This window comes from Mustela lutreola, chromosome 17 (assembly GCF_030435805.1).
Source record: "Mustela lutreola isolate mMusLut2 chromosome 17, mMusLut2.pri, whole genome shotgun sequence".
Classification (NCBI taxonomy): domain Eukaryota; kingdom Metazoa; phylum Chordata; class Mammalia; order Carnivora; family Mustelidae; genus Mustela; species Mustela lutreola.
The window spans coordinates 43,376,201-43,396,962 of record NC_081306.1 but is presented as its reverse complement, the minus strand read 5'-3'; the positions used below and the strand labels follow the sequence as shown (position 1 = coordinate 43,396,962).

The 20,762-nt window shown below is 57.3% G+C and overlaps 2 protein-coding genes across 3 annotated transcripts in view; one reads left to right on the top strand and one right to left on the bottom strand.

Moving 5' to 3' along the window:
- BAZ1B (bromodomain adjacent to zinc finger domain 1B) overlaps positions 1-13,597 on the top strand; it is a 68,408-nt gene extending 54,811 nt beyond the window's left edge. Inside the window, exons 14-20 of one of the 2 annotated variants that reach the window (XM_059155452.1) lie at positions 3,545-3,692; positions 4,902-5,049; positions 6,733-6,845; positions 9,748-9,893; positions 10,923-11,026; positions 11,325-11,695; positions 12,203-13,597. In XM_059155452.1, the coding sequence (XP_059011435.1) occupies positions 3,545-3,692; positions 4,902-5,049; positions 6,733-6,845; positions 9,748-9,893; positions 10,923-11,026; positions 11,325-11,682 (1,017 nt within the window). In that variant the 3' untranslated portion in view covers positions 11,683-11,695; positions 12,203-13,597. The other variant, XM_059155453.1, reaches the window with a different exon arrangement.
- A 3,478-nt stretch (positions 13,598-17,075) lies between these two features.
- On the bottom strand, positions 17,076-19,438 carry FZD9 (frizzled class receptor 9). The gene has a single exon (XM_059155451.1). The coding sequence runs from the start codon at positions 19,238-19,240 to the stop codon at positions 17,441-17,443; it is 1,800 nt and encodes a 599-aa protein (XP_059011434.1). The 5' UTR covers positions 19,241-19,438; the 3' UTR covers positions 17,076-17,440.
- Positions 19,439-20,762: the final 1,324 nt, after the last annotated feature.

Genomic DNA, 20,762 nt, shown 5'->3' with positions numbered 1-20,762 from the left:
CCAGAGGGGCAGATGTGTCAGCCGAGGTTTGGAGAATAAGCAGGAGTTAATCCAGTCATGGAAGGGGCCACAGGCCTGGTTGGATTGAACTGAAATTGGCTTTCTCCTCGCTGATGGCTGCTCCTTGTCTTTGAATATGGTGTGGGTTTTGTTTGTTTTGGTGGGATTTTTGTTTTAATGTGCTAGCCTGTTTGGAATTTTTTTCCAATCATGGGAAACCAGGATGGTCTTTCAAATCTTGAGTGCCCAATGTTTTACCCTCAGAATGAGAGGTTGTTTGGAATCTAGGCTGGTCTGGGTGGGTAACTTGGTGGTTTAACCGAACGCTAGTGATTATCCAGTGTCTGTAACGTCAGGAGCATTGCTGTCGTGGGGATGTGAAAGAGACCTGGTCCCAGATTGCTGCGAGACCTTGGGCGGAATTAATAAATGAAAGTTATACACATGTGCACAAATATTCTTAGCAGTGTGATTTATGATAGCCAGAAAATGGAAACAACCAAGATTCTATCACCCAATGAATGGATAAACAGAATGTGTCTGATCCATATGGTGGAAGAATGTCCAGCACTGAAAATGGAGTAAAGTACTCGTAAATAAAGTACTGGTACACGCTGCTCGTGTGCCCTAGAAAGATTATGCTTCAAGAAGGCAGTCGCAAAAAGCCACACGTTATATGAAAGGTCCAGAAGTAGAAAATCTCCAGACCAAAAGTAGATGAGCGGTTGTTTAAGGCTGGGGAAGTGGTAGGCTGGGGCGGAGAATGGGGAGTGACTGCTAGTGGGGGCGCAGGTTTTCTTTTTGGGGTGATGAAAGTGTTTGAATTAAGGTGATGTTGATAGTTGTATAGCTCTGCAGATACATGTAAAACCATGGTTTTTCTTTACAAGGTGAACTTGTTAACATAGAAACTATGCAGGGCGCCTGGGTGGCTCAGTGGGTTAAGCCGCTGTCTTCGGCTCAGGTCATGATCCCAGAGTCCTGGGATCGAGTCCCGCATCGGGCTCTCTGCTCAGCAGGGAGCCTGCTTCCCTCTCTCTCTCTCTCTGCCTGCCTCTCTGTCTACTTGTAATCTCTGTCTGTCAAATAAACAAATAAAATCTTTAAAAAAAAAAAAAAAGAAAGAAACTATATATGCATTAAAATGAGATTAAATAACTTCCTTCTAAGACCTTTCAGGGTTTTTAAAAAGATTTATTTGAGAGAGAGTGTGAGTGTAGGAGGGCCGAGGGGGAGAGTCTCCGGCAGACCCTGCGTTGAGCCTGACCTGGGCTCAGTCCCACGGCCTACGTGGTGGCCTGGGCTGAAGCGGGGAGTTGAGCGCTCTGCCTTCTGAGCCGCCGGGTGCTGGTGGTGGTTTGCTTGGGTTTTCATGAGGCTGGTTGCCCCACTGAGGGCGCAGATCTTAACGTTCGTAGGAAGTAAGTAAAAGGCAATACTCTCTGCTGTAGGACTTTCTCCTATGTGTGTGCATCTGAGAGTCCACTAGAGGACAGCAAAGCCCATTTTAGCCGTGTGTGTTCTGCCTGTTCCAAGTAGGCACTCTGTGTAGGGACTGGACTTAAAATTCCTAAATCCACGTTCCATCGGCGGGATATGGGTTGTTCGCACAGTAAGAGGACCTGGGTGGTGGCATATGTCGGCTCTCCAGTGCCCTGAGGCCAGCTGCGGTGTGGACCTCACAGTTGGGGGCAGAAGGCAGTTGCGCTGTGTTTTGAGGGCAGGTGTTGAACTAGCTGCACTGGGGGTTGAGGAATGGGCCAGATTGTACTAGAGTTGTAGCAGCCTCTCATTTTTGTTGTGTTTATGTTACGTATTCTCGTTGATTAGGAGTTTATGCACACAGAGCTCTCTGTGGTTCTCTGTTTCCAGAAGAAAGAGGAGGGGCAGCCTTTGTTCCCGTCTGTCAACCCTCCCACCACGGCTTCAGAAGTAGCTCAGTGTCCCTTGGCAGTTCAGTTTTACAGCCGATGGCCTTCAGCATAACTAGCCCTTCCTGTAGGAGGAAGACTGACTTCAAATAGACGCCTTTGCCTGGCGTGGGGCAGGGCAGTGCAGCATGGGGTGGTCAGCTAGCTAGAGCTAGTCCGGTTGCCCGAGCAGTGCACTGCGCCCTGGACTTCACTGCACGCACAACCGGGTTAAGGCATATGGCCCCCACAGAGTGGATGATGGTGGAATGACCTCATCTCTCAGCCTCTGCTGTAGGGAGGGCCTGGGCCTTACCTTTGCCCATCTCTGTGGTGGTTTCTTTTACTTTCTTTCTTTCTTTTGTTTAAGGATTTTATTTGTCAGAGGGAGAGAGGGACAGAGTAGAAGCAAGGGCAGCGGCAGGCACAGAGAGAAGCAGGCTCTCTGCTGAGCAGGGAGCCAGATGTGGGGCTCCATCCCAGGACCCTGGGATCGTGACCCAAGCTGAAGGCAGATGCTGAACTGGCTCCCAGGCACCCCCTCTGTGGTGGTTTCCGCCTGTGGAGGCATTTGTGCAGATGCTTACCTGATCATTTAGGCAAGAAATATTTTGAACACCTAAAAAAAACACCTTTTGACTAAAGAAACGGTAATAGAAGTAAGTGAATTATCCTAAAATGACATTTCTGTTTTTCCTTAGAATGTCTATTTTATATAGAAGTGAGGGTTGTGTTTTATCATTGAAATTCCTGATATTTTTCTGCGTCCCAGCTGTGTTTTCCCTGGGTCATTCTGAATTAATTTGCATTTTCTCACGATGGGAGGAGGCAGTGTCTGTTATGCTGAGAGTAACTGCCCAGAAAGAAGTCAGCCTAAGCCCTGGCCCTCTGAAAGTTTCACTTAGTTAGAAGTTGGTGATAAAGTCAAGAGGAATGCTGTGTATCAGTACTTAATATTTTTTTTTTTTTAAGATTTTATTTATTTATTTATTTATTTGAGAGAGAGAGAGACAGTGAGAGAGAGCATGAGCGAGGAGAAGGTCAGAGGGAGAAGCAGACTCCCCGTGGAGCTGGGAGCCCGATGCGGGATTCAATCCTGGGACTCCGGGATCATGACCTGAGCCGAAGGCAGTCGTCCAACCAACTGAGCCACCCAGGCATCCCAGTACTTAATATTTTTAAGTGTTGTCGAATGCTTTGTAGATGGTATTTACTGTAATGTCCAGGCCCTGTGATCTGGGATTGTGGCACGTACTGCAGAGACCCGTCATCTTTTTAGCCAGAGTTGTGTTAGTTCAGGACAGGGTTCCTTCCCTAAGTGTTCCCGCTTTTAAATGGTACTGAATCTTTAAGGGGATTTCATTGGGACAGACGGGTCTCTCATCACCCCTCACCCCTTCATTCTTTGTGTAACCTTTGGCAAGTTTTCTCACTCCTACGAGCCTTGAATTTTGCTGTAAAATAAATGCGTGAGGGACGGAGAGGCTCTCGGAGGGGAACGCACTCCGCATTCTCTCGCCTCTTCCCCTGCTCTAGCGCTCAGTGCTTGCTGTGCCAATACAGTGTGAAAAAATCTGTGTGTCATGTCCTTGAGGTCATTGTAGTAACGCTGACCCGGTTTGGGCTCTGTTCAGGTCGCATCTGCTCTGGAAAAGTGGAAGACGGCGATCCGTGAGGCTCAGACTTTCTCCCGGATGCACGTGCTGCTTGGGATGCTGGACGCCTGCATTAAGTGGGACATGTCCGCAGAGAATGCTCGATGCAAAGTTTGTCGAAAGAAAGGTATGTTGAGATCAGTGTGGCTTACCTGAGTGCAGTAGGCACTAGAATTTCCATTCCAAAGGTATTTCTCCCCGAAGAATTAAGGGCACCTAACTTAGAAGTACAGTGGGACAGATTGACCCTCTTCCGGAGGTCTGTAAAATGCTCTTTTACATGAAGTAAATCAAAGCAAGCGCTTTGTTCCTTAAGTTTGAGGGTAAGAGCAGTTTATCTCTCCAATCTTTAAATTTTCTGCAGGGGACAAATCAACCTAAAATTTTAAATCTCTTTTCTCATCTCCTGGAGTTTGTAGTCATTCGTGAAGTAAGCCGTGTGCCAGCAGAGGGCAGTATTTCCACACTCCCGCGGGGCCCACACTCCCAGAGCAGGGCATTTGGGACTCGGCTTTTAGAACCCGGGTGAAAGGAACTTCATGACTAATAGCCCTCGAGCTATTGACTCCTCGGTGGCTAACGTTATTTTGTGAGGTAGGTTAGGGCTTAATTCGCAAGGATAGAAAAACCTGTGAAGAACCTGTTCATTGCTCTGAACGCTGTTCTAGAGCGAAGGCTGGGGAGGGGGGTGACCGTGTCATGTCCGTTCCATGCCTTTTGGGCACCAGGTGCTCTAAGAGAAACCATGTCAGATGGGAGGTGGGAAGCACCGGGGCCGGAGGAAGAGAACAGGCAGTAGATGTGACCCTCCATGGGGCTCATTTCTTAGCGGGAGGTGAGCAGGGACCGTTCTTGCCGTGACTTGGCTTTTGCTGCTGCTTCATAAATGTTTTGACTGTCCTCTCCGAAGCCGAGCTGGATTTGGGGATATAAGTCAGAAGGCCTGAGTTTAAATTACCAGTAGCCTGGTTTACGCTACATTTCTTTCTTTCTTTCTTTCTTTTAAATTTTATTTGTGTATGTGAGAGAGAGCACGAGCAGGGGTAGGGAGAACAGACTCCTTGCTGCTGAGCAGGGAGCCTGACACGGGGCTCGATCCCAGCACCCTGAGATCATCACCCGAGCCAAAGGTAGACGCTCAACCAGCTGAGCCACCGGCATCCCTGTGCTACACTTCTTTTCAGAAGTGACTGCATTAGGAAAAAAATGGGATAATACTCTGCTGGACTGTTTGCTCCCCCATGGTGCTAATGGAGGGAGAGTGGCTCTTCGTTCCAGCTGGCTGACCGCCGCCGTGCTCCCAGCAGTGCCGTCACACAGGTTTCTCCCCTTGCAGGTGAGGACGACAAGCTGATCTTGTGCGATGAATGTAATAAAGCCTTCCACCTGTTCTGTCTGAGGCCTGCCCTCTACGAGGTCCCAGACGGCGAGTGGCAGTGCCCTGCTTGCCAGCCTGCGACCGCCAGGCGCAACTCCCGCGGCAGGTGAGAATTTCTTCTCTCGGAAACCAGTCAGTGAAATGGCTGTTCACAGTTAAGTTGTAGTTACTCAAACAGAATGATTCTAAGGAGTTTAAGTTCATCTTTTGCACACGGAGCCTGATCATTGGAATTCCTACGGTAGGAGCTCACAGGGCTCTGATTTCATTTCAGCTCGATGTTGACATTCCTGGTTTTCGCTACCAGACGTGAGCTGTATCTCGGCTTCATACCTTCTCAGATAACATCTCTCTCTCCCGTTGCCTTACGCTTCTACTCTGCCCCCTTCGCCATGACTTCTGCAGTCACCCCCTGCTCAGAGTCCTGGAACTCATGACCTTCCTTACCTATGCCTGTTGTTTCCCCTTCTTTATCATGGTTAGAACTCTGGGGTCGGCTTGCACATCTTCCTCTCCCTCGGCCTCCGTGCTCTGTTGACGCCGGTTCCGTGTCCAGACGTCTCAGGAGTCCGTCTCCTGCTGCCCACTCTCCGTGGTCCCTGCTGTCGGTCGCCCGCCTCCATCTCTCCTCCGGGCTCCTTCGGAGGGTCTCAGCTCCTTACCTCAGTGCTTGCCCCTTCCTGTTCGTCCAGCTGTGGTAGGGGCACCAGAACGGTTTAGGCATAAAGATAAGCTCATGTCACTATCCTGAAATTTAAGTCTTTCCATCGCCTCTAGAATCAAGTCCAAACTGCCTGGCCTCGTTTCGGAGACTTACACAATTCCGGCCTCCGTTTTCGTGAGCCCCTCGCCGCGGCCGTGTGCTGTCTGCCCGCCCTCCCCCACGTATCCTTGCCCGCTGGGCTTGCCTCCTGCCTGGGGGTGGTCCCTCTCCCTGGAGCTGAGGCACTGGCCCGGGGCCTGCCTAAAATGGGCCTGCTTTTGTGAAAGGTTTTTAAATTCTTAGGGTTGATTCTTTCTCTGTTCCAGCCAAGCGTCCATCTCAGTCTCTCTGTGTGTCTTGCCTGGCATGGGACCGTCTCCCCACGAGGGTGTCCGCGTCCTGAGGGCAGGGGCCGCGCGTTGGTCTTCATCCTGATCCCAGTGGGGCCTCGTGAAGATGCCCGAGCCCTGCCGAGTTAGTAGCGATGCTCCCATGTTGCGGTCGGAGGTGGTGAAAAGGCAGCTCGTAGGCGCTCGGGCGGGTCTCCGAGGGGGCAGCGCTGTGTGACCATGACCCCGCCTCTCAGCGCTCCCCGGTTCCTCTCGTCCCCCCGAGCAGCACTTGGAGCCAAGTAAGGCGCACTGCCCTGAGATGGCGGGGCTCTGCACCAGCTGTTCTGAGCCGGGATTACCACGGCTTTGCTGTGACGGCCGCCCGCAAGCTGTTCCGCTCCTGGAGGGAGGCCATCAAGGTGGCGGAACACCTGTCCGGGCTGTTGATCCTTTCGGTCCGCCCAGAGTTGGGAGCCGCTTTTAATAGCTGAAATGTCACATTATCCGGGTGATTTTGTGAGACAAAAGGAATAGGTTTTGTATCGGTTGATGTGAGGAGAGCCTGGCGGGGGAGGCCTGCTGCTGACGCTCGGGCGCTCATGCCGGCGCCCGTGTCCTCGCCTCGGGTCCGGTTCCCTCCCCTCGCCATCACCTCTGCCCGGTCTGTGACGAGGGTTCCCCGTGGGACTGCGTCCTTTCTTAGGACCACTTGGGCCTGGAACCACGTTCCCTATCTGTGTTTCCCTCCCTCCAGGAATTACACGGAAGAGTCCGCCTCTGAGGACAGCGAAGATGAGGACGGCGCTGACGAGGAGGAGGAGGAGGAGGAAGAGGAGGAGGCGGACTACGAGGTGGCCGGGCTGCGATGTAAGGGTCCCGTTCGCCTTCAGGGTTTTCCGGGCTGGCTTGGGAGGCCCGGGTTGGCAGTAGCCGCCCACCCAGCTCTGCCGTCGGGCCGTCTGCTCTCTCTCACGTGTCGTGGCTGTGGGGAGACTCCGCTGCTGTGGTTTTAGAGGGATTTTTAAGGTGCCACATAACCACCTTCCTGGTGGGAGGTTGGATGGCTTGGTCTTAAGAACATTTCGGGCCGAGGGGCACCTGGGTGGCTCAGTGGGTTAAGCCGCTGCCTTCGGCTCGGGTCATGGTCTCAGGGTGCTGGGATCGAGCCCCACATCGGGCTCTCTGCTCCGCAGGGAACCTGTTTCCTCCTCTCTCTCTGCCTGCCTCTCTGCCTACTTGTGATCTCTCTCTGTCAAAGAAATAAATAAAATCTTTAAAAAAAAAAAAAAAAAGAACATTCGGGCCGAGATTTAGTGGAATTCAGAGCCCCAAATGTGTTTATGTTTATGTACAGTCTGCTGGGGCAGGCCGCTCAGGGGGTGGGGACAGTGGGGACTGGGGGTAGGGGAGACCTAGGCCTGCGGGCCTCTCCTAACAGCGGGTTTGGCCTCTGCTGCAGCGCTGGTTTCAGAGAAGTGATCTTTCCTCTTTGTCATCGTGTGCAGGGGCCTAGCTTGGCTAGTTTGGAAAGAGAAGACTAGTTTTTTCATGGCTTCGGGTGGTTGGTAGGAAGGTTCAGATCCTGTTTCTCACTAGATGCCCGAGGGGAGGCGTGGGGGGCTCTTCTTTACACTTAACCTCTGACTACTCTCTAATGGCCATTCTTCAGGAGTCATTTTCTTGGGTAAACCTAAAGCCCTTTAGCTTGGCCTTTTATAGCCTCTTCTGCAGAACAGACCAGACCCTTCCTTGTGGGTTAGTGGGAAGAGATCACAGATCAAGATTTTGATAGGGGTTTTGGTTTTTGGTTTTTGGGTTTTTTTTTTGTTTTGTTTTTTTGTTTTGTTTTTTTTGAGAGAGAGAGGTCAGAGGCAGGAGGCAAAGAGGCAGGCAGAGAGAGGAGGAAGCAGGCTCCCTGCTGAGCAGAGAGCTCAATGGGCTCGATCCCAGGACCCTGAGATCATGACCTGAGCCAGAGGCAGAGGCTTTAACCCACTGAGCCATCCAGGTGCCCCAAGATTTTGATGAGCTTTTGAAGAGATGGTACAGTCCCAAGGTCATAGCACTCGGAGCGTTGGGAGCCTGAGAAGATGCTTGGCCTGACCAGTCTTGCAGCAGGGGCGCCGCTAAAACCCGGAGCGGTCTGGGTTTGCACGCCCACCCCGTCCTCACAGTCGTGCAGGGCTCTCTCCATTGGGAACACCTTCCCTTTCTCATTCCTGAGGGCTCCTTCCGTTTGTTCACAGGCATGATCTTGCAGCTGTCCAGGGTCAGGAGAATTGTAGTCCCTGAACCCCAGATTCCGGAGGGACTTCGTCTGCTAGCCAGAGAGAGCGACTGGGGTGCAGGCCTGTTCGGGACTAGGTCCCGAATGTCACAGGGTGCTCGGTGTGTTGGTTTTCAGAGTCGTGGATGCTTTCCTCTTGCAAGTTAACGGTTTTCTTTCCAAGAAATCGTTCTCTCTAGGTTTCTAGGGTCTTAAGGAGTCTGGGAAGTGGTGGTACTTGAGAGCACTTTGTCTTCTCCACCGTGTAGGCTACCGGGAATGTGGTGTTCCCTGGGTCCCACCTCAAGGCTCTGGGTTGGTGGCCATCTCTAGCATTCTGAGTCTCATCCTTGGTTTCAGCTGCTGCTTCTCTCTTCCTGCCTGGCCTTGAGCTTGGAGACCTTAAAATAGCCAGTGAAGGGTTATCAGGGTCTAGAAGTAGAGTGAAACATTGTTTATTGATTCTCTCCATCACTGGCTCTGTATACCTCTTTGTACAAATATCACCTCCCTACTCTGAAGGGAAAATGTGTTCAGTGGAGAAGCCTTTTTTTTTTTTTTTTTTTTTTTTTTTTTTTTTTTTTAAGATTTTATTTATTTATTTGACAAGAGACATAGCGGGAGAGGGAACACAAGCAGGGGGATGCGAGAGGGAGAAGCAGGCTTCCAGCTGAGCAGGGAGCCCAATGCAGGGCTCGATCTCAGGACCCTGGGATCATGACCTGAGCCGAAGGCAGACCCTTAATGATTGAGTCCCCCAGGAGCCCCTGAGCTAATCCTAATGGAGTGTCGTTCCTTGGGGACGTACTGAGAAATGTTGGTTTGTCTGACATCGACTACCTGTTGTCAGCCTGAGACACGGGTCATCTTGGGGACCTTTGTATTCCTTATTCTCCCTTTGGGGGTGCTGGGCAAAGCTCTTATGACAGTGGCCTGGCCCACTATCTGGTTTTCAGAAATGCAAGAAAGCAGGACTGGGCCGAGCTTAAATTGGGTTCACGGAGAACGACTTCGAGTAGGTTTTGGTTTTGCTCTCAGAAGATGGTGGTGGCAAGTGTGGGATTCCTTGGGGAACTAGGAGGCGGGAACTGCCCTCCAGCCAGATGCCAACTCACACTTGAGCACGCGCACTCGCAGGCCCTCGCGGGCTCTACGGGGCCCAGCAGAGCGGTCAGCACGCGGCCTCTCCCGGCCTGCGCCGCCTCGCCGTGGGCCCCTTCAGAGGCGCGTTCAGGGAATAGCTGTGATCGGGGCGGGGCGGGGCAGTGCTGTTCGGAAGGGACTGGCCTTCCCAAGGGGCGTGTGGCAGGGCCCCGGCAGCCGAGAGGTGTCCATGCATCTGCTTCTGCACCTTTCAAGTGTCCTGTCGGGGCAGGAGGGAAAGGGCAGGAGCGCCTTACGATCAGAGGGAGCTGTCGCCCTGCTCGACCAGATGCTCTCTGTGTCCCGCAGATGTGCTCCCCTGTCCCCCGTCAGCTCTGAAGTCCGCATTTTCTGTTTCAGTGAGACCTCGGAAGACGGCCCGGGCCAAGCAGGGCGGCCTCCCCGCGGCGGCGAGGCCGGGGCGCCGGCCGGGTAAGAAGCCACATCCCGCCAGGAAGTCTCGGCCGAAGGCGCCGCCTGTGGACGACGCGGAGGTCGAGGAGCTGGTGAGTGACCCCGGGCGTCCGGCCGGCAACAGGTGGGGCCCCCCTTTCGGAGGCGGCCGCGGCCCACGAGCGGGCCTGCAGGCAGCCGGCGGCCCCGGCCCCCCAGGAGCAGCTATGTCCGGCATCCCCCGCTCAGCCCGCGGACGTCGTCTCCCCGAGTTAATAGGCAGCCTGTGACTCGTTAAGGCTTTTAAAATAGTATCCATGTGTCTCCAGCAGCTCTGAGGGGCTGGGCCTCCGTTGTGGGAATGTCAGCAATGTTGGCGCCTCAGTCGCTCTCGGGTCTTTTGCCCACAGTTGTTGCGGGAGGGGCGAGAGCCTCCCCTCTGCTCATCAGCCAGTGTAAATTTAGTGGATTTCCTTCAGATTTCACTGGAGCTTTAAAGAACAGTAAGAGGCTCCTGGAAACATACTTATTTTGGCAGAGCAAATTGGGTTAGGGGTGGTTTGGGGGCATAAAGCAAGCCATTAGGGAGCTCGAGGGCATTGCGAGATGCTTCTGCTGGCCCAGACCTAATTAACCCTTCAAGCCTGGGGCTCTGATCGCTGAGTCACAGCAGCGATGGCTCCCCGGAGGGGATGCCCACCCTTTCCTCCTCCGCCACTTAGCTCCCGCGTGCTAAGCAGGAGGGCGCGGTAGAGGAATCGTACCTCTGGCCTTGCTTTCCTCAGAGCCGCAGCCCCACAGTATTGGCTGCCGGTGGTCCCCGTAACCCCAGGTCTGTCCCTCACTGGTGTGCTGGTGACGGTGGCCTCTCTGGCCGACCTCGGGCAGGACCACTGTACCAGGGCAGCTGCTGCCTGCCCTCTGCTGCTTTGAGGAGTGTCCGCAGGGGTGGGGCGGGGGGCTGATGGGGCGGTGGCTGCCCCCCGCCCCCGGCTGAGCGCGCTCCCTGCCTTGAGCACCAGATGATTTTGACCATCTCTGCTCCGAGACAGTGGTTGAACTTCCTTTTTCTTCTTTTCAAACGATATATAGTTTTCTGTTCTGTTAGACCTGTAATAACGTGTCTCTTTCTCGGGTGCCAGGTCCTTCAGACCAAGCGGAGCTCCCGGAGGCAGAGCCTCGAGCTGCAGAAGTGTGAGGAGATCCTCCACAAGATCGTCAAGTACCGCTTCAGCTGGCCCTTCAGGTGCGTGGGGCATGCTCGGGCACGGGGAGCAGGACCAGACTTGGGGGCGCTCCGCGCGTGCAGACAGGCAGCTGCTGTGGGGCTGCCGAGCAGAGGCCCTAGGGACGGCCCTGATCCTTCTTTAGGCTGTGTCTGAGTGTCGGCGGCGTCCCGCCCCAGACTGGCAGAGGCCGCACGTCATCCGGGGTCAGCACGCCTTCTCCACGCCGGCTGGGTGTCGTGGGAGTGGTGGTCCGAGAACAGGTTTCGGTCTATCCTGGAGGCTGCGCTCAGATCTCCGTTCGCTGCTTCTCCACAGGGAGCCCGTGACCAGAGACGAGGCTGAGGATTACTACGACGTCGTCACTCACCCCATGGACTTCCAGACAATGCAGAACAAGTGTTCCTGTGGGAGCTACCGCTCCGTGCAGGAGTTTCTCGCCGACATGAAGCAAGTGTTTGCCAATGCCGAGCTTTACAACTGCCGAGGCAGCCACGTGCTGACCTGCATGGTGAAGACCGAGCAGTGTCTGGTGGCTCTGCTGCATAAACACCTGCCCGGCCATCCGTACGTCCGCAGGAAACGCAAGAAGTTTCCCGATCGGCTTGCTGAAGATGAAGGGGACAGTGAGTCCGAGCCCATTGGACAGTCCAGGGGACGAAGGCAGAAGAAATAGAGGCGGGGCCCTGGTAAGGGCGGTGGGGGGACCGGAGAGAGCCGGGGAGGGCGGGAGGGGGAGGGAGAGCAAGACGGCGAAGAACGAGGAAGGGAGGAGGCCACGGAGGAGGCCACGGGGAGTCCGGAAACGCCGCCATCCCGGGCTCGCGCTGCCTTGCCCAGCTCTCCGGGGGGCCCGAGGCAGGCAGAGTTCTTTGCAGAGCCTGCTCTTGGGCTGGTGGTCTCTGGCCAGAGCTCCTGTGGGCAGTGGGCCGCCTTAGCCCTCTGAGAGCTACCAGGGAGAGGCCAAGGGCATGGCTTTCTTGTGGGCTCACATCCTTTGACTTGCTTCTTTGCCGCGGCTGCTCCTGCTTTGGCCACCACGACAGTGCCAAGCCTCTGGTCTCCAGGGGAGGGAGGACAGCATTCCACGGAAGGGTCGGGGTAATCAGGCCAAACGGGGAGGCGGTGTGGATTTTTTAATTTCTCTTTACACACAGTCTTGTTTCTTGAAGCCCGTCCTGCCCCTCCCCCTTCAGGTGACGGTAGCCGTGAGTGCCATTCCGCATTCGGTGTTCACCAGCATCAGGAGACACTCGTGCTCTCTGAGTTGTTGCTTTTGGCAGAGTAAAGGGACATGTCCTGGAGCCATTCCTGAATACCCCTCCCCTTCTTTGTGACGGCTCTCGCCCCTCTCCCGCCCCACCTCACCCCTACAAAATCAAAAACAACAAAAAACTGAAAAAAAAAACTAAAAAACCCACAAAGAACCTAAGGCACTTCATGTAGAGACTGGAGCCCTGCTTCTCATCGTGCACGTGACCTTCACCTGGATGGATCTGGCCAGAGGGGTGTTGGAGCCCAGCCCACCCACATACCAGACACAAGCTCTTAGGGGAGCAGAAGAAAAGCAGGAAGAATTTAAATGTTTAATTTTTTTTTAATTGACTTTTCTAGTTACCGAAAGTTGCTTGTTTCAGCAGTGATATTGTATAAAGAACATCTTGTAAAATACTCCTGTCATCTTGCTTTGGCACATGTACAGTACAGTTTATACGATAACGTGTTTGCTTTACTTCGCCCGGCTCCTCCCTCAGCCCGTCCTCCGCGGGGCAAGCGGCGGGACCCGGCGGGGCGGGGACGTCCCTCTGCCTGCCCTGGCAGCCATTTCTGCCTCCTCCATCTCCAGCCGCCTCCTCCCTCCTCCCGAGCCTGTTCTGAGCCTGTTCTGGACTCGGATGCGGATGCAGATGTGGAGCTCCCCGATCGAGAAACTGAATCTGGCAGGGTCCGGGGCCCTCCGGGGCGGGGGGGGGGGGCGGGGGGGAGGCTCCGCCCGGCCCCTCCCGCTGGCGCCAGTCCTTCTAGTGAGGCGGGACTTCGTGGTCTTTCCCTTTTATGGCAGATTTTGATAAAAATGCAAAACAGGGTTTAATTTTCTTTTCTATCAGCTTTGAATTTAGAAAATGTGAGCACCTCAGCTCCTCTGTACCTATTTAAGTTAAGGGAAAAGCTGTCCACCAAGGGGACTGCAGCTCCGAGAACTTGAGAATGAAGCCTCTTAATACAGAACTTCAAGGTGTGGTCCCTGCCTCACCCCGCCTGCCCTGCCTGGAGGCTGGGGGTCTGCTCCAGTGGCTGCTGGATGGGGTTCCGGCCCCTGCTCCCACAGGCTCGGGCTTAGCACTGATGCTCCAGTTCCATTATCCCAGCCGCCGGCACCGCGCGCCGCCTCTGACCCCAGAGCCGGTCTGTTCTTGTTCGCAGTGAGACTCCCGTGTTCCCACTTCAGTGACACCTGAACTGTTTGTGGTTGGTTTTTTTTTTTTTTTTTTCTAATTGTCTTTAGGGAGGAAGGGCCCCATTAAAGGGTAAACTTGTAATAAATTGGAATTTCAAATAAACATTATGTACTTGTGTTTATAAAGAAGAAACGCTTCTGGTGAATCTTTGTCTTTGCGGGGAGGGAGCGGATCGTGCAGAGTCCGGAGAGCTGGTCCGGCTGCCTCTTGGAGCAAGAGGACACTCGACGCGTGACCTTCAAGCTTCTCCTGGCCTTGTCCCTAACCCCCCCTCCCCAAAATTTTCATTAGAATTGTAGGAATTCAGGCAAAATGCTCTTAAAGACTCCACTGTGGGCATTTATATAGCGCTTGAGGACTTAATTTTGGGGCAACTCCTGACATTTTACAACCCCTGAAGGAAAATTTCAAGCACTCGACCCGGAGAGTGAAAACCATGAACTCCCATTCCCTGCAGCCGTTCCCCCCGCACGGCTGCGTCTTCATTTGTTTTCTGTGCTGAGGACTGTTGAAGTCCGAGTGCTTGATCCGCAGTAGGTCACTGCTAGGCGGCCACCAGCTTGCAGAACTCAGATGCTGCCGAGCCCACTGTGTGTCCCCATCCCCAGAGAGGTGGAACTCTGGCTCTGGGCCACCCAACCAAAAGAAACCAGAGGCGAGCCCGAAGCCCTGGGTGCAGGTTCTACCCCCGCTGCTCTGTGGCCTTGCTGAGTGTGGGCCTGGAGCCAGGCCTGCGCCAAGCACTGGGGAGTTTCAGTTCTCCGGGGGCTGGTGGCGGGGTGGGGTAGGGGGCACCTGCCCCAAGGTCAGCTCCAATGTGGCCAGCGCTCTGGCTCTGAGGAAGGGAGCTGTGTGACCTCTGAGCATTTCCTACACGGTCACAGCCAGACACGGGGGTCTGGCCACGTCCGCCAAGTCCTGTTCCCCAGTGGGTTTTGCAAGGTGCCCCAGGATGGCACCCATGGGGCCATGTCTCTTCATCTAGGGTGCCCTGGTCCTGTTAAACCATCAGCCTCCCTGCCAAGGGTGTGACCTTACGGGAGCCACCTGACGGGGGCTGACTCCTGCGAACGGGGGAAAGAGTACTTTTTCCTGCAAATGGGGGCCTGAGCAGAGCCCTCCCCCTCGTCCTGCCCATGCTGCCGCCTCCTCAGACCCTGTCGCTGTGGAGGCCGCGGAACTGTGTCAGGGGTGGCGGTGAGGTGGGGTCTGGATACGGAGCCGGGGCGTCCTCAGGCAGGGCGCTGAGTGAGAAACTCAAGCCGGGCAGGAAGGGGGGTGCTGCTTCCGTGACTACGCAGGGGTGCGGCTGAGAGCAGGCAGGGAGAGCAGCTACTGACCGCCCGGGACCACCGCTGCCTCCTGGGAACTTCGCACCGTTAACGTGGAACTAATACCAAGGTCAGGACTAAGAAGTCCCCTTACCTCGGGCCTCCCCCACACAGGTTCAGCCGGCGGGCCAGGCATGGGCCGCAGGGAGTGTGCAGATGTGCGCCAGGGCCGTGGCTAGGAGGGGCCAGGGGCACCCCGTGCACAGGCCAGCAGGTGTTGGTTTCTGAGGCGCTTCCCCTGGGTTCTGGAATTTCCTTTGCGGGGCTTGGGGGAGGCCCCGCTGTGGGAGGGGTTTCTCTGGACAAAACCGCCCTAGGTTCTAACACCTGCCTTCCCGCTGGCATCCGGGGTGCGGTGGAGATCAGAGGCTCTGGAGGCCGCACGCTGCCTGGCCGTGTGAGCTCCAGCCCCAAGCCCTCCACGCCTCCCCTGTGTCTAAAACGGCAGAGGAGGATCCAACTGAAGCCTTCTGTAAAAGGTCTCCTTCTTCCCTCTCCTCCATGCTCTGGGACTTTTCCAGTGTCCCCCAGTGCTGAGAAGCCACAGGCCACCTCTCCCCTCCCTGTTGTTCTGGAAACCCAAAACTTGTTTCTGCTGGGCAGGACCTAGCTGACCACCACCGCTCCCTGGCCACTGACTGGCAAGGGACAGGGGTGGACTGGTACCACTCCTAATGCACATGTCACCTGCCTCTCTCTTCCCTGGTCTCCAGAATCTTCTTTGACTTCTGCTGCCCCTGCTCCCCTCGGCAGCTTCAGCTCTGCTCCGTGCAGACCGGCCCGCCAGCCCAGTTTAATGCAGCCACTTTGCCCCCCATCTGTCCCGGGCCCCTGTCGCCTTCAACAAGCGCAATCACTCAGTCAAGGACCCTCACAGGGAGTGATGAGGCTTGGCTTTACTGATTTAAAAAAAAAAAAAAAAGAAAGGCCAGAGGACTTCCTGTGTGCTCCGTGAGGGGGAAGGCTTTGGGGAGGGGGGGGGCACAGGCTATGCAGGAAATGCATAAGCACAGGTGCCCAGCGCCCCCACACCAAGAGTTCCCCTGGGGGTCAAGGCCAATCCTTGTGGGAGAGGGACAGCCCTTTACTCTCAACTCCCGATGGGAATTTGACACCACCTGTTTGATCTTCAGTTGGTGTCTTTCTTGTCCCGCTGCCCCGCTGAGACTGGTGGTTGGTGCAGGGCGAAGAGCTCCAGCCTGAGAGCCTCCGGCTTCGGGAACTCAGCCCTACTACTGACCGGGAACAGGCGTCCTCGGAGGGGAGGCTGGAGCCTTGGGGCCTCCCGGCAGTGACACAGAGTGCTGGCTTGGGATGGTGACAAAGACCCTCACCTGGCTGAAGCCACAGTGGCTAGAGCAGAGGCCAAGATGGGGCTCTGGGGTCTGACCCCCACCTGCGGCCCCGGGTTGATGGGGGTCTCCGTGGGATGGCCACACACTCCTTACAGTGGGCAGAGATGGCAGGTCCCCGCCGCCCTGGGCTTCCCTGGTGCACAGACACACATGTACCTTTCCCCGTCCCCTGACACACGGGTGTGCGCGCCCCTGCTCCTGCTCCATCTCTCACAGCAGCTCTCCACACCTCAAATCCTTCCGCAGCCTCCAGAGCTGGGCGCCCCGTTCCAACTGGACTCCAGGGCTCCCCATGTCCCCACGTCTGAGCCACCAAGATGCCCACACACCGGTCTGGGCCCATCTCTACTCCCCCCAGAGAATTGAGGGGAGGTGTTGGGGCGTCCTGACGAGGACCCCAGGGAGCGAGGGGGCCGCCAGCACACCTGGCAGCCCTCAGGCCCCAGAAGGGACAGCAGGACCCGAATAGGCGGGATCAGGTCCTGAGCCTCCAAGGGGACCTTGGAGACAGGTAGATGCCCTGATTTCCATGCAAGTGAAGAAAGCAGCCTCACTCACAGCCCCCAGACAGGGTAGAGTCCCCGAGGCCACAGGTGTCCTCCCAGGGGATCCTGGAGGCTCCAGCAGGCATCCCACGCACACTTTTCAAAACAGGAGCTCAGGACTCAGGCAAAGGGGCAGAGACAGGCAAGTGCGGAAAACACACGAGTACACACACACACACACACACACGCACACGCACACACACGGGGACCTCTGCAGAAACTGCTGCTCCACAGGGACGCCCTCCTGAGCGGTGGGGAGCCCGAGAACTGGGCCCAGCACAGGAGGCCAGCACCCCCCCAGCTCTGCCCACCGGGGAGACTCCCGCAGGGCTCTCACCCTCCGACCTTCCCCCTGCCCGGCCCACGGAGGACTCAGCAGTGCCACACGGGGTGGGGGGTTTAATTCCAGTCACAGCTTCCAGAGAAACTCAACAATAAATTACATCATTAAATAAACTCCCTGCTGGACCACGCCCCCTTCTGCCCCTCCTCCTCGCCACACGCTCCCCCAGGACCCTGTGGGGACCTGGCCAGGCCCACTCCCTGCCCTCAGCCACTGCCGGGGAGGGAGCCTCACTTGGTCCCAGCAACTGAGGGTGGCAGCGGCAGAGTCTCCCCGCCCTGGTCCTTGGCCCCTCGAACTCACTTGCCTGACCTTGACAGCTGGGCAGCTGCTAGTCAGCTGTCTCCTCCGGAGGGGGGGCGGGGGGGCAGGCAACAGCCGCCCCGCGCAGGCCTGGGTCCCTAGAGGTGCGTGGGGTTCTCCAGAGAAGGGTCCGTCTTAGTCATGTGCAAGACCACGGTGGGGGCTTTGTAGTGGCAGTGGGTGCCACGGCCGTAGCCCCCCGGAGCCCGGCAGGCCTTGGCCCGGGCCCGGCCAGCTGCCATCTTACGGTGGCACAGGCTCTGCCAGGTCTGGAAAGTCTTAGAGCTCCACACCCAGACACCGCTGGTGATGCCCACCACCAGCGACATGAAGATTTTGAGCATAAAGACAGCCACGGTGGGCACCGAGCCCCCTGGGAGCGAGCAGTCCCTCCGGCCCCCGGGCATGCTGGCAGCTGAGCAGGGCTGCTCTGTGGCCCGAAGGCGCCAGAAGTCCATGTTGAGGCGTTCGTAGACGTAGCACACGATGACGCAGGTGGCGGGCACCGTGTAGAGGATGGAGAAGACCCCAATCTTGACCATGAGTTTCTCCAGCTTCTCCGTGTTGGTGCCTCCCGTCTTCATGATCTTGCGGATGTGGAAGAGGGCCACGAAGCCGGTCAGGAGGAAGCTGGTGCCCAGCACCAGGTAGCAGGAGAGAGGCACCAGCACGAAGCCCGTCAGGGCCGCCGCATCCATGCTGGCCACGTAGCAGAGCCCCGTGAGCTCGTCCCCTGCCACCTTGCGCAGCGTCAGGATGACGATGGTCTTGAGGGCCGGCAGGCCCCAGGCTGCCATGTGGAAGTAGCTGCCATGGGCCTCGATGGCCTCGTGGCCCCACTTCTTGCCGGCGGCCAGGAACCAGGTGAGGGTCAGCACCACCCACCACAGCGAGCTGGCCATGCCGAAGTAGTAGAGCAGCAGGAAGACGAGGGTGCAGCCCGTGTTCTCCAGGCCCTCCTGGATCACGTACAGGGCGCCCGCCTCCTGGTCGCAGGCCACGCTCTGCGCGCCGGCCACCGCGCGGATGAGGAAGGCCAGCGAGTAGACGTTGTAGCACATGGACAGGAAGATGATGGGGCGCTCGGGGTACTGGAAGCGGTGCGGCTCCAGCAGGAAGGTGAGCACGGTGAAGGCCGTGGAGAAGAAGCACAGCGCCGACCACACGGCCATCCAGACGAGCGCGAAGTCCTTGTCACGCCGCGACCAGAACACCTCGACGCCGGGCCCGCAGCGCGGCGCGCACGAGCGGCTCTTCTCCACGTACTGGAACTTCTCCGGGTTCTCGCAGGTGCCGCCGCCGCCGCCGCCGCCGCCGGGGCCAGGGCCCGAGGCCGGGTCGCCGGGGGGCCGCGCGGGCCGGGGCGCCACGGGCAGCATGCCCAGGCCCTTGTGGGGCTCGGCGGGGCCGGCCGTGGCGTTCTCGGGCGCCTCCATGCAGAGCGCGTGCGGGTCGTTGCGCGTGGGCAGCCGCGCGCAGTCCAGCGAGTCCGGCCAGCCGAAGTGGAACTGCTCCATGATGGGGGCGCAGCGCAGGCGCGCCTGCTCGCACATGGGCCGGCAGGCGGGGATGGGCGTCGACACCTGGTCGGTGCACATGGGCGCGTACAGCGAGCACAGGAAGAAGCGCAGGTGGCTGTGGCAGCCGTACTGCACGAGCGGCGCGAACTCCGCCAGCTCCGCGGCCGCCTCGCCCTGCGACGTGTGGCCCAGCAGGTTGGGCATGCGGGTCAGGTTGTAGCCGATGCCGCGGCACATGGGGATCTCCACCGCCTGGCAGGGCGCCGGCCCGCGCCCGCGCTCCGGGTCGAAGCGGCCGATCTCCAGCGCCGCGCCGCCCGCCGCCAGCAGCTGCCACAGCAGCAGCAGCGGCGCCCGGCCGAGCGGCGGCACGGCCATCCCGGGCGGCCCCGGCCGAGGGCGGGAGGGCGGCCCCGGCTCACTCGGGCCGCGCCGTCCGGCGTCCCCGTGCCCGCCCGCCACGTCGCGGGGCGCGGGCCATCGCCGAGCCGCCCGCGTGCGTCCGGGCGCCCCGGCAGCGCGCAGGGAAGCCGCCCGAGGGAGAGGAGGCGCCGAGCCCACCAAGCCGCCGCCGCCGCTGCCAGTCGAGCGGCCGCGGAGCCAGAGCCGGCGCCTCCTCCCGGGGCCGCCGCTACAAGCCTCGGGGCGGGGCGCCGGGCGGACACGCCCAGGGGCGGGTCCTCCGCGCCGCCGGGCACGCCCCTCCGCCGGGCTTTAAAGGCGCCGCGTCTGGCCGCGCGCTCACGCTCTTGTTACCCTAAGGTCCCCGCGACAAGACAGCTGCAAGGTTCCCCTGCCCTTCATCCCGGGGTCGCCTCTCTTTACCTCAGGCGGCAGACCATTCCTGAGGCCTCCACGCGTTGGGAAGCCTGGGCCTTGGACTCAGTGGCAGCTCAAGTGCAGCCTGCGACCTGGCTCCCCTCCCTCAGCCTCAGTTTCCTTCCCTGCAACACAGGCGGACGATCCTGTGAAAACGAGCAACTCATTTGTTGCACGCGTCCTGCTTATCGGTCACACTGCGCCCATGACCTCCTCGTCTCTTCTCCGCCACCCAGGTGGGGAGCCCGAGCCTCAGAGAGGAGTGACATACCCAGGCACCCGGACATATTAAGTGCTGCGTCTGGGACTGTCTGACTCCGGACCCCACACTCGAACTTGCAACCTGGGGCGGGGGTGGGGGGGGACGGGGGTGGAGGGTGGGGGGGGCGGGGCTCAAGGATCACTTACTTTACCGACTGAGCCAGCCAGGCGTCCCCCACCCCTATACTGGGTCCATAAGGTTGCTGTACTCCTCTGGGCTGGGGTGGGGGGCACGTGGTGTCGCCCTGTCGCCCTGTCGCTAGAGGCTCCGCTCTCTAGCTTGCCACCTTGACACCTTTGGGAGCGGCTTAAAAAGTGCTTCCCTCAAAGGTGAAGGACTCGGCTTTTTATTTATTTATTCTTTAAGATTTTTTTAAAAAGATTTTATTTATTTATTTGACAGACAGAGATCACAAGTAGGCAGAGAGGCAGGTAGAGAGAGAGGAAGGGAAGCAGGCTCCCTGCTGAGCAGAGAGCCCGATGCGGGGCTCCATTCCAGGACCCTGAGATCATGACCTGAGCCAAAGGCCGAGGCTTTAACCCACTGAGCCACCCAGGTGTCCCGAGACTTTTTTTTTTTTTTTTTTTTTTTTTTTTTTTTTTAGAGTAATCTCTAAAGCCAAGGTGGGGCTCAAACTCATGACACTGAGATCCAGAGCTGCAGGTTCCACCGGTTCCGCCAGCCAAGTGCCCCAGGACCCGGCTTTTTAAATCAGAGTGTAATTGACACACAACATTAGTTTCAGGTGTACAACGTGATTCGCTGTTTGTCTACACCGGGAACTAATCACCAGTTAAGTCTCCTCACCATCTGTCACCG

What these genes read in the sequence shown, in the direction of transcription:
- FZD9 (XM_059155451.1), bottom strand. Translation starts at nt 19,240, where the DNA reads ATGGCCGTGCCGCCGCTCGGCCGGGCGCCGCTGCTGCTGCTGTGGCAG.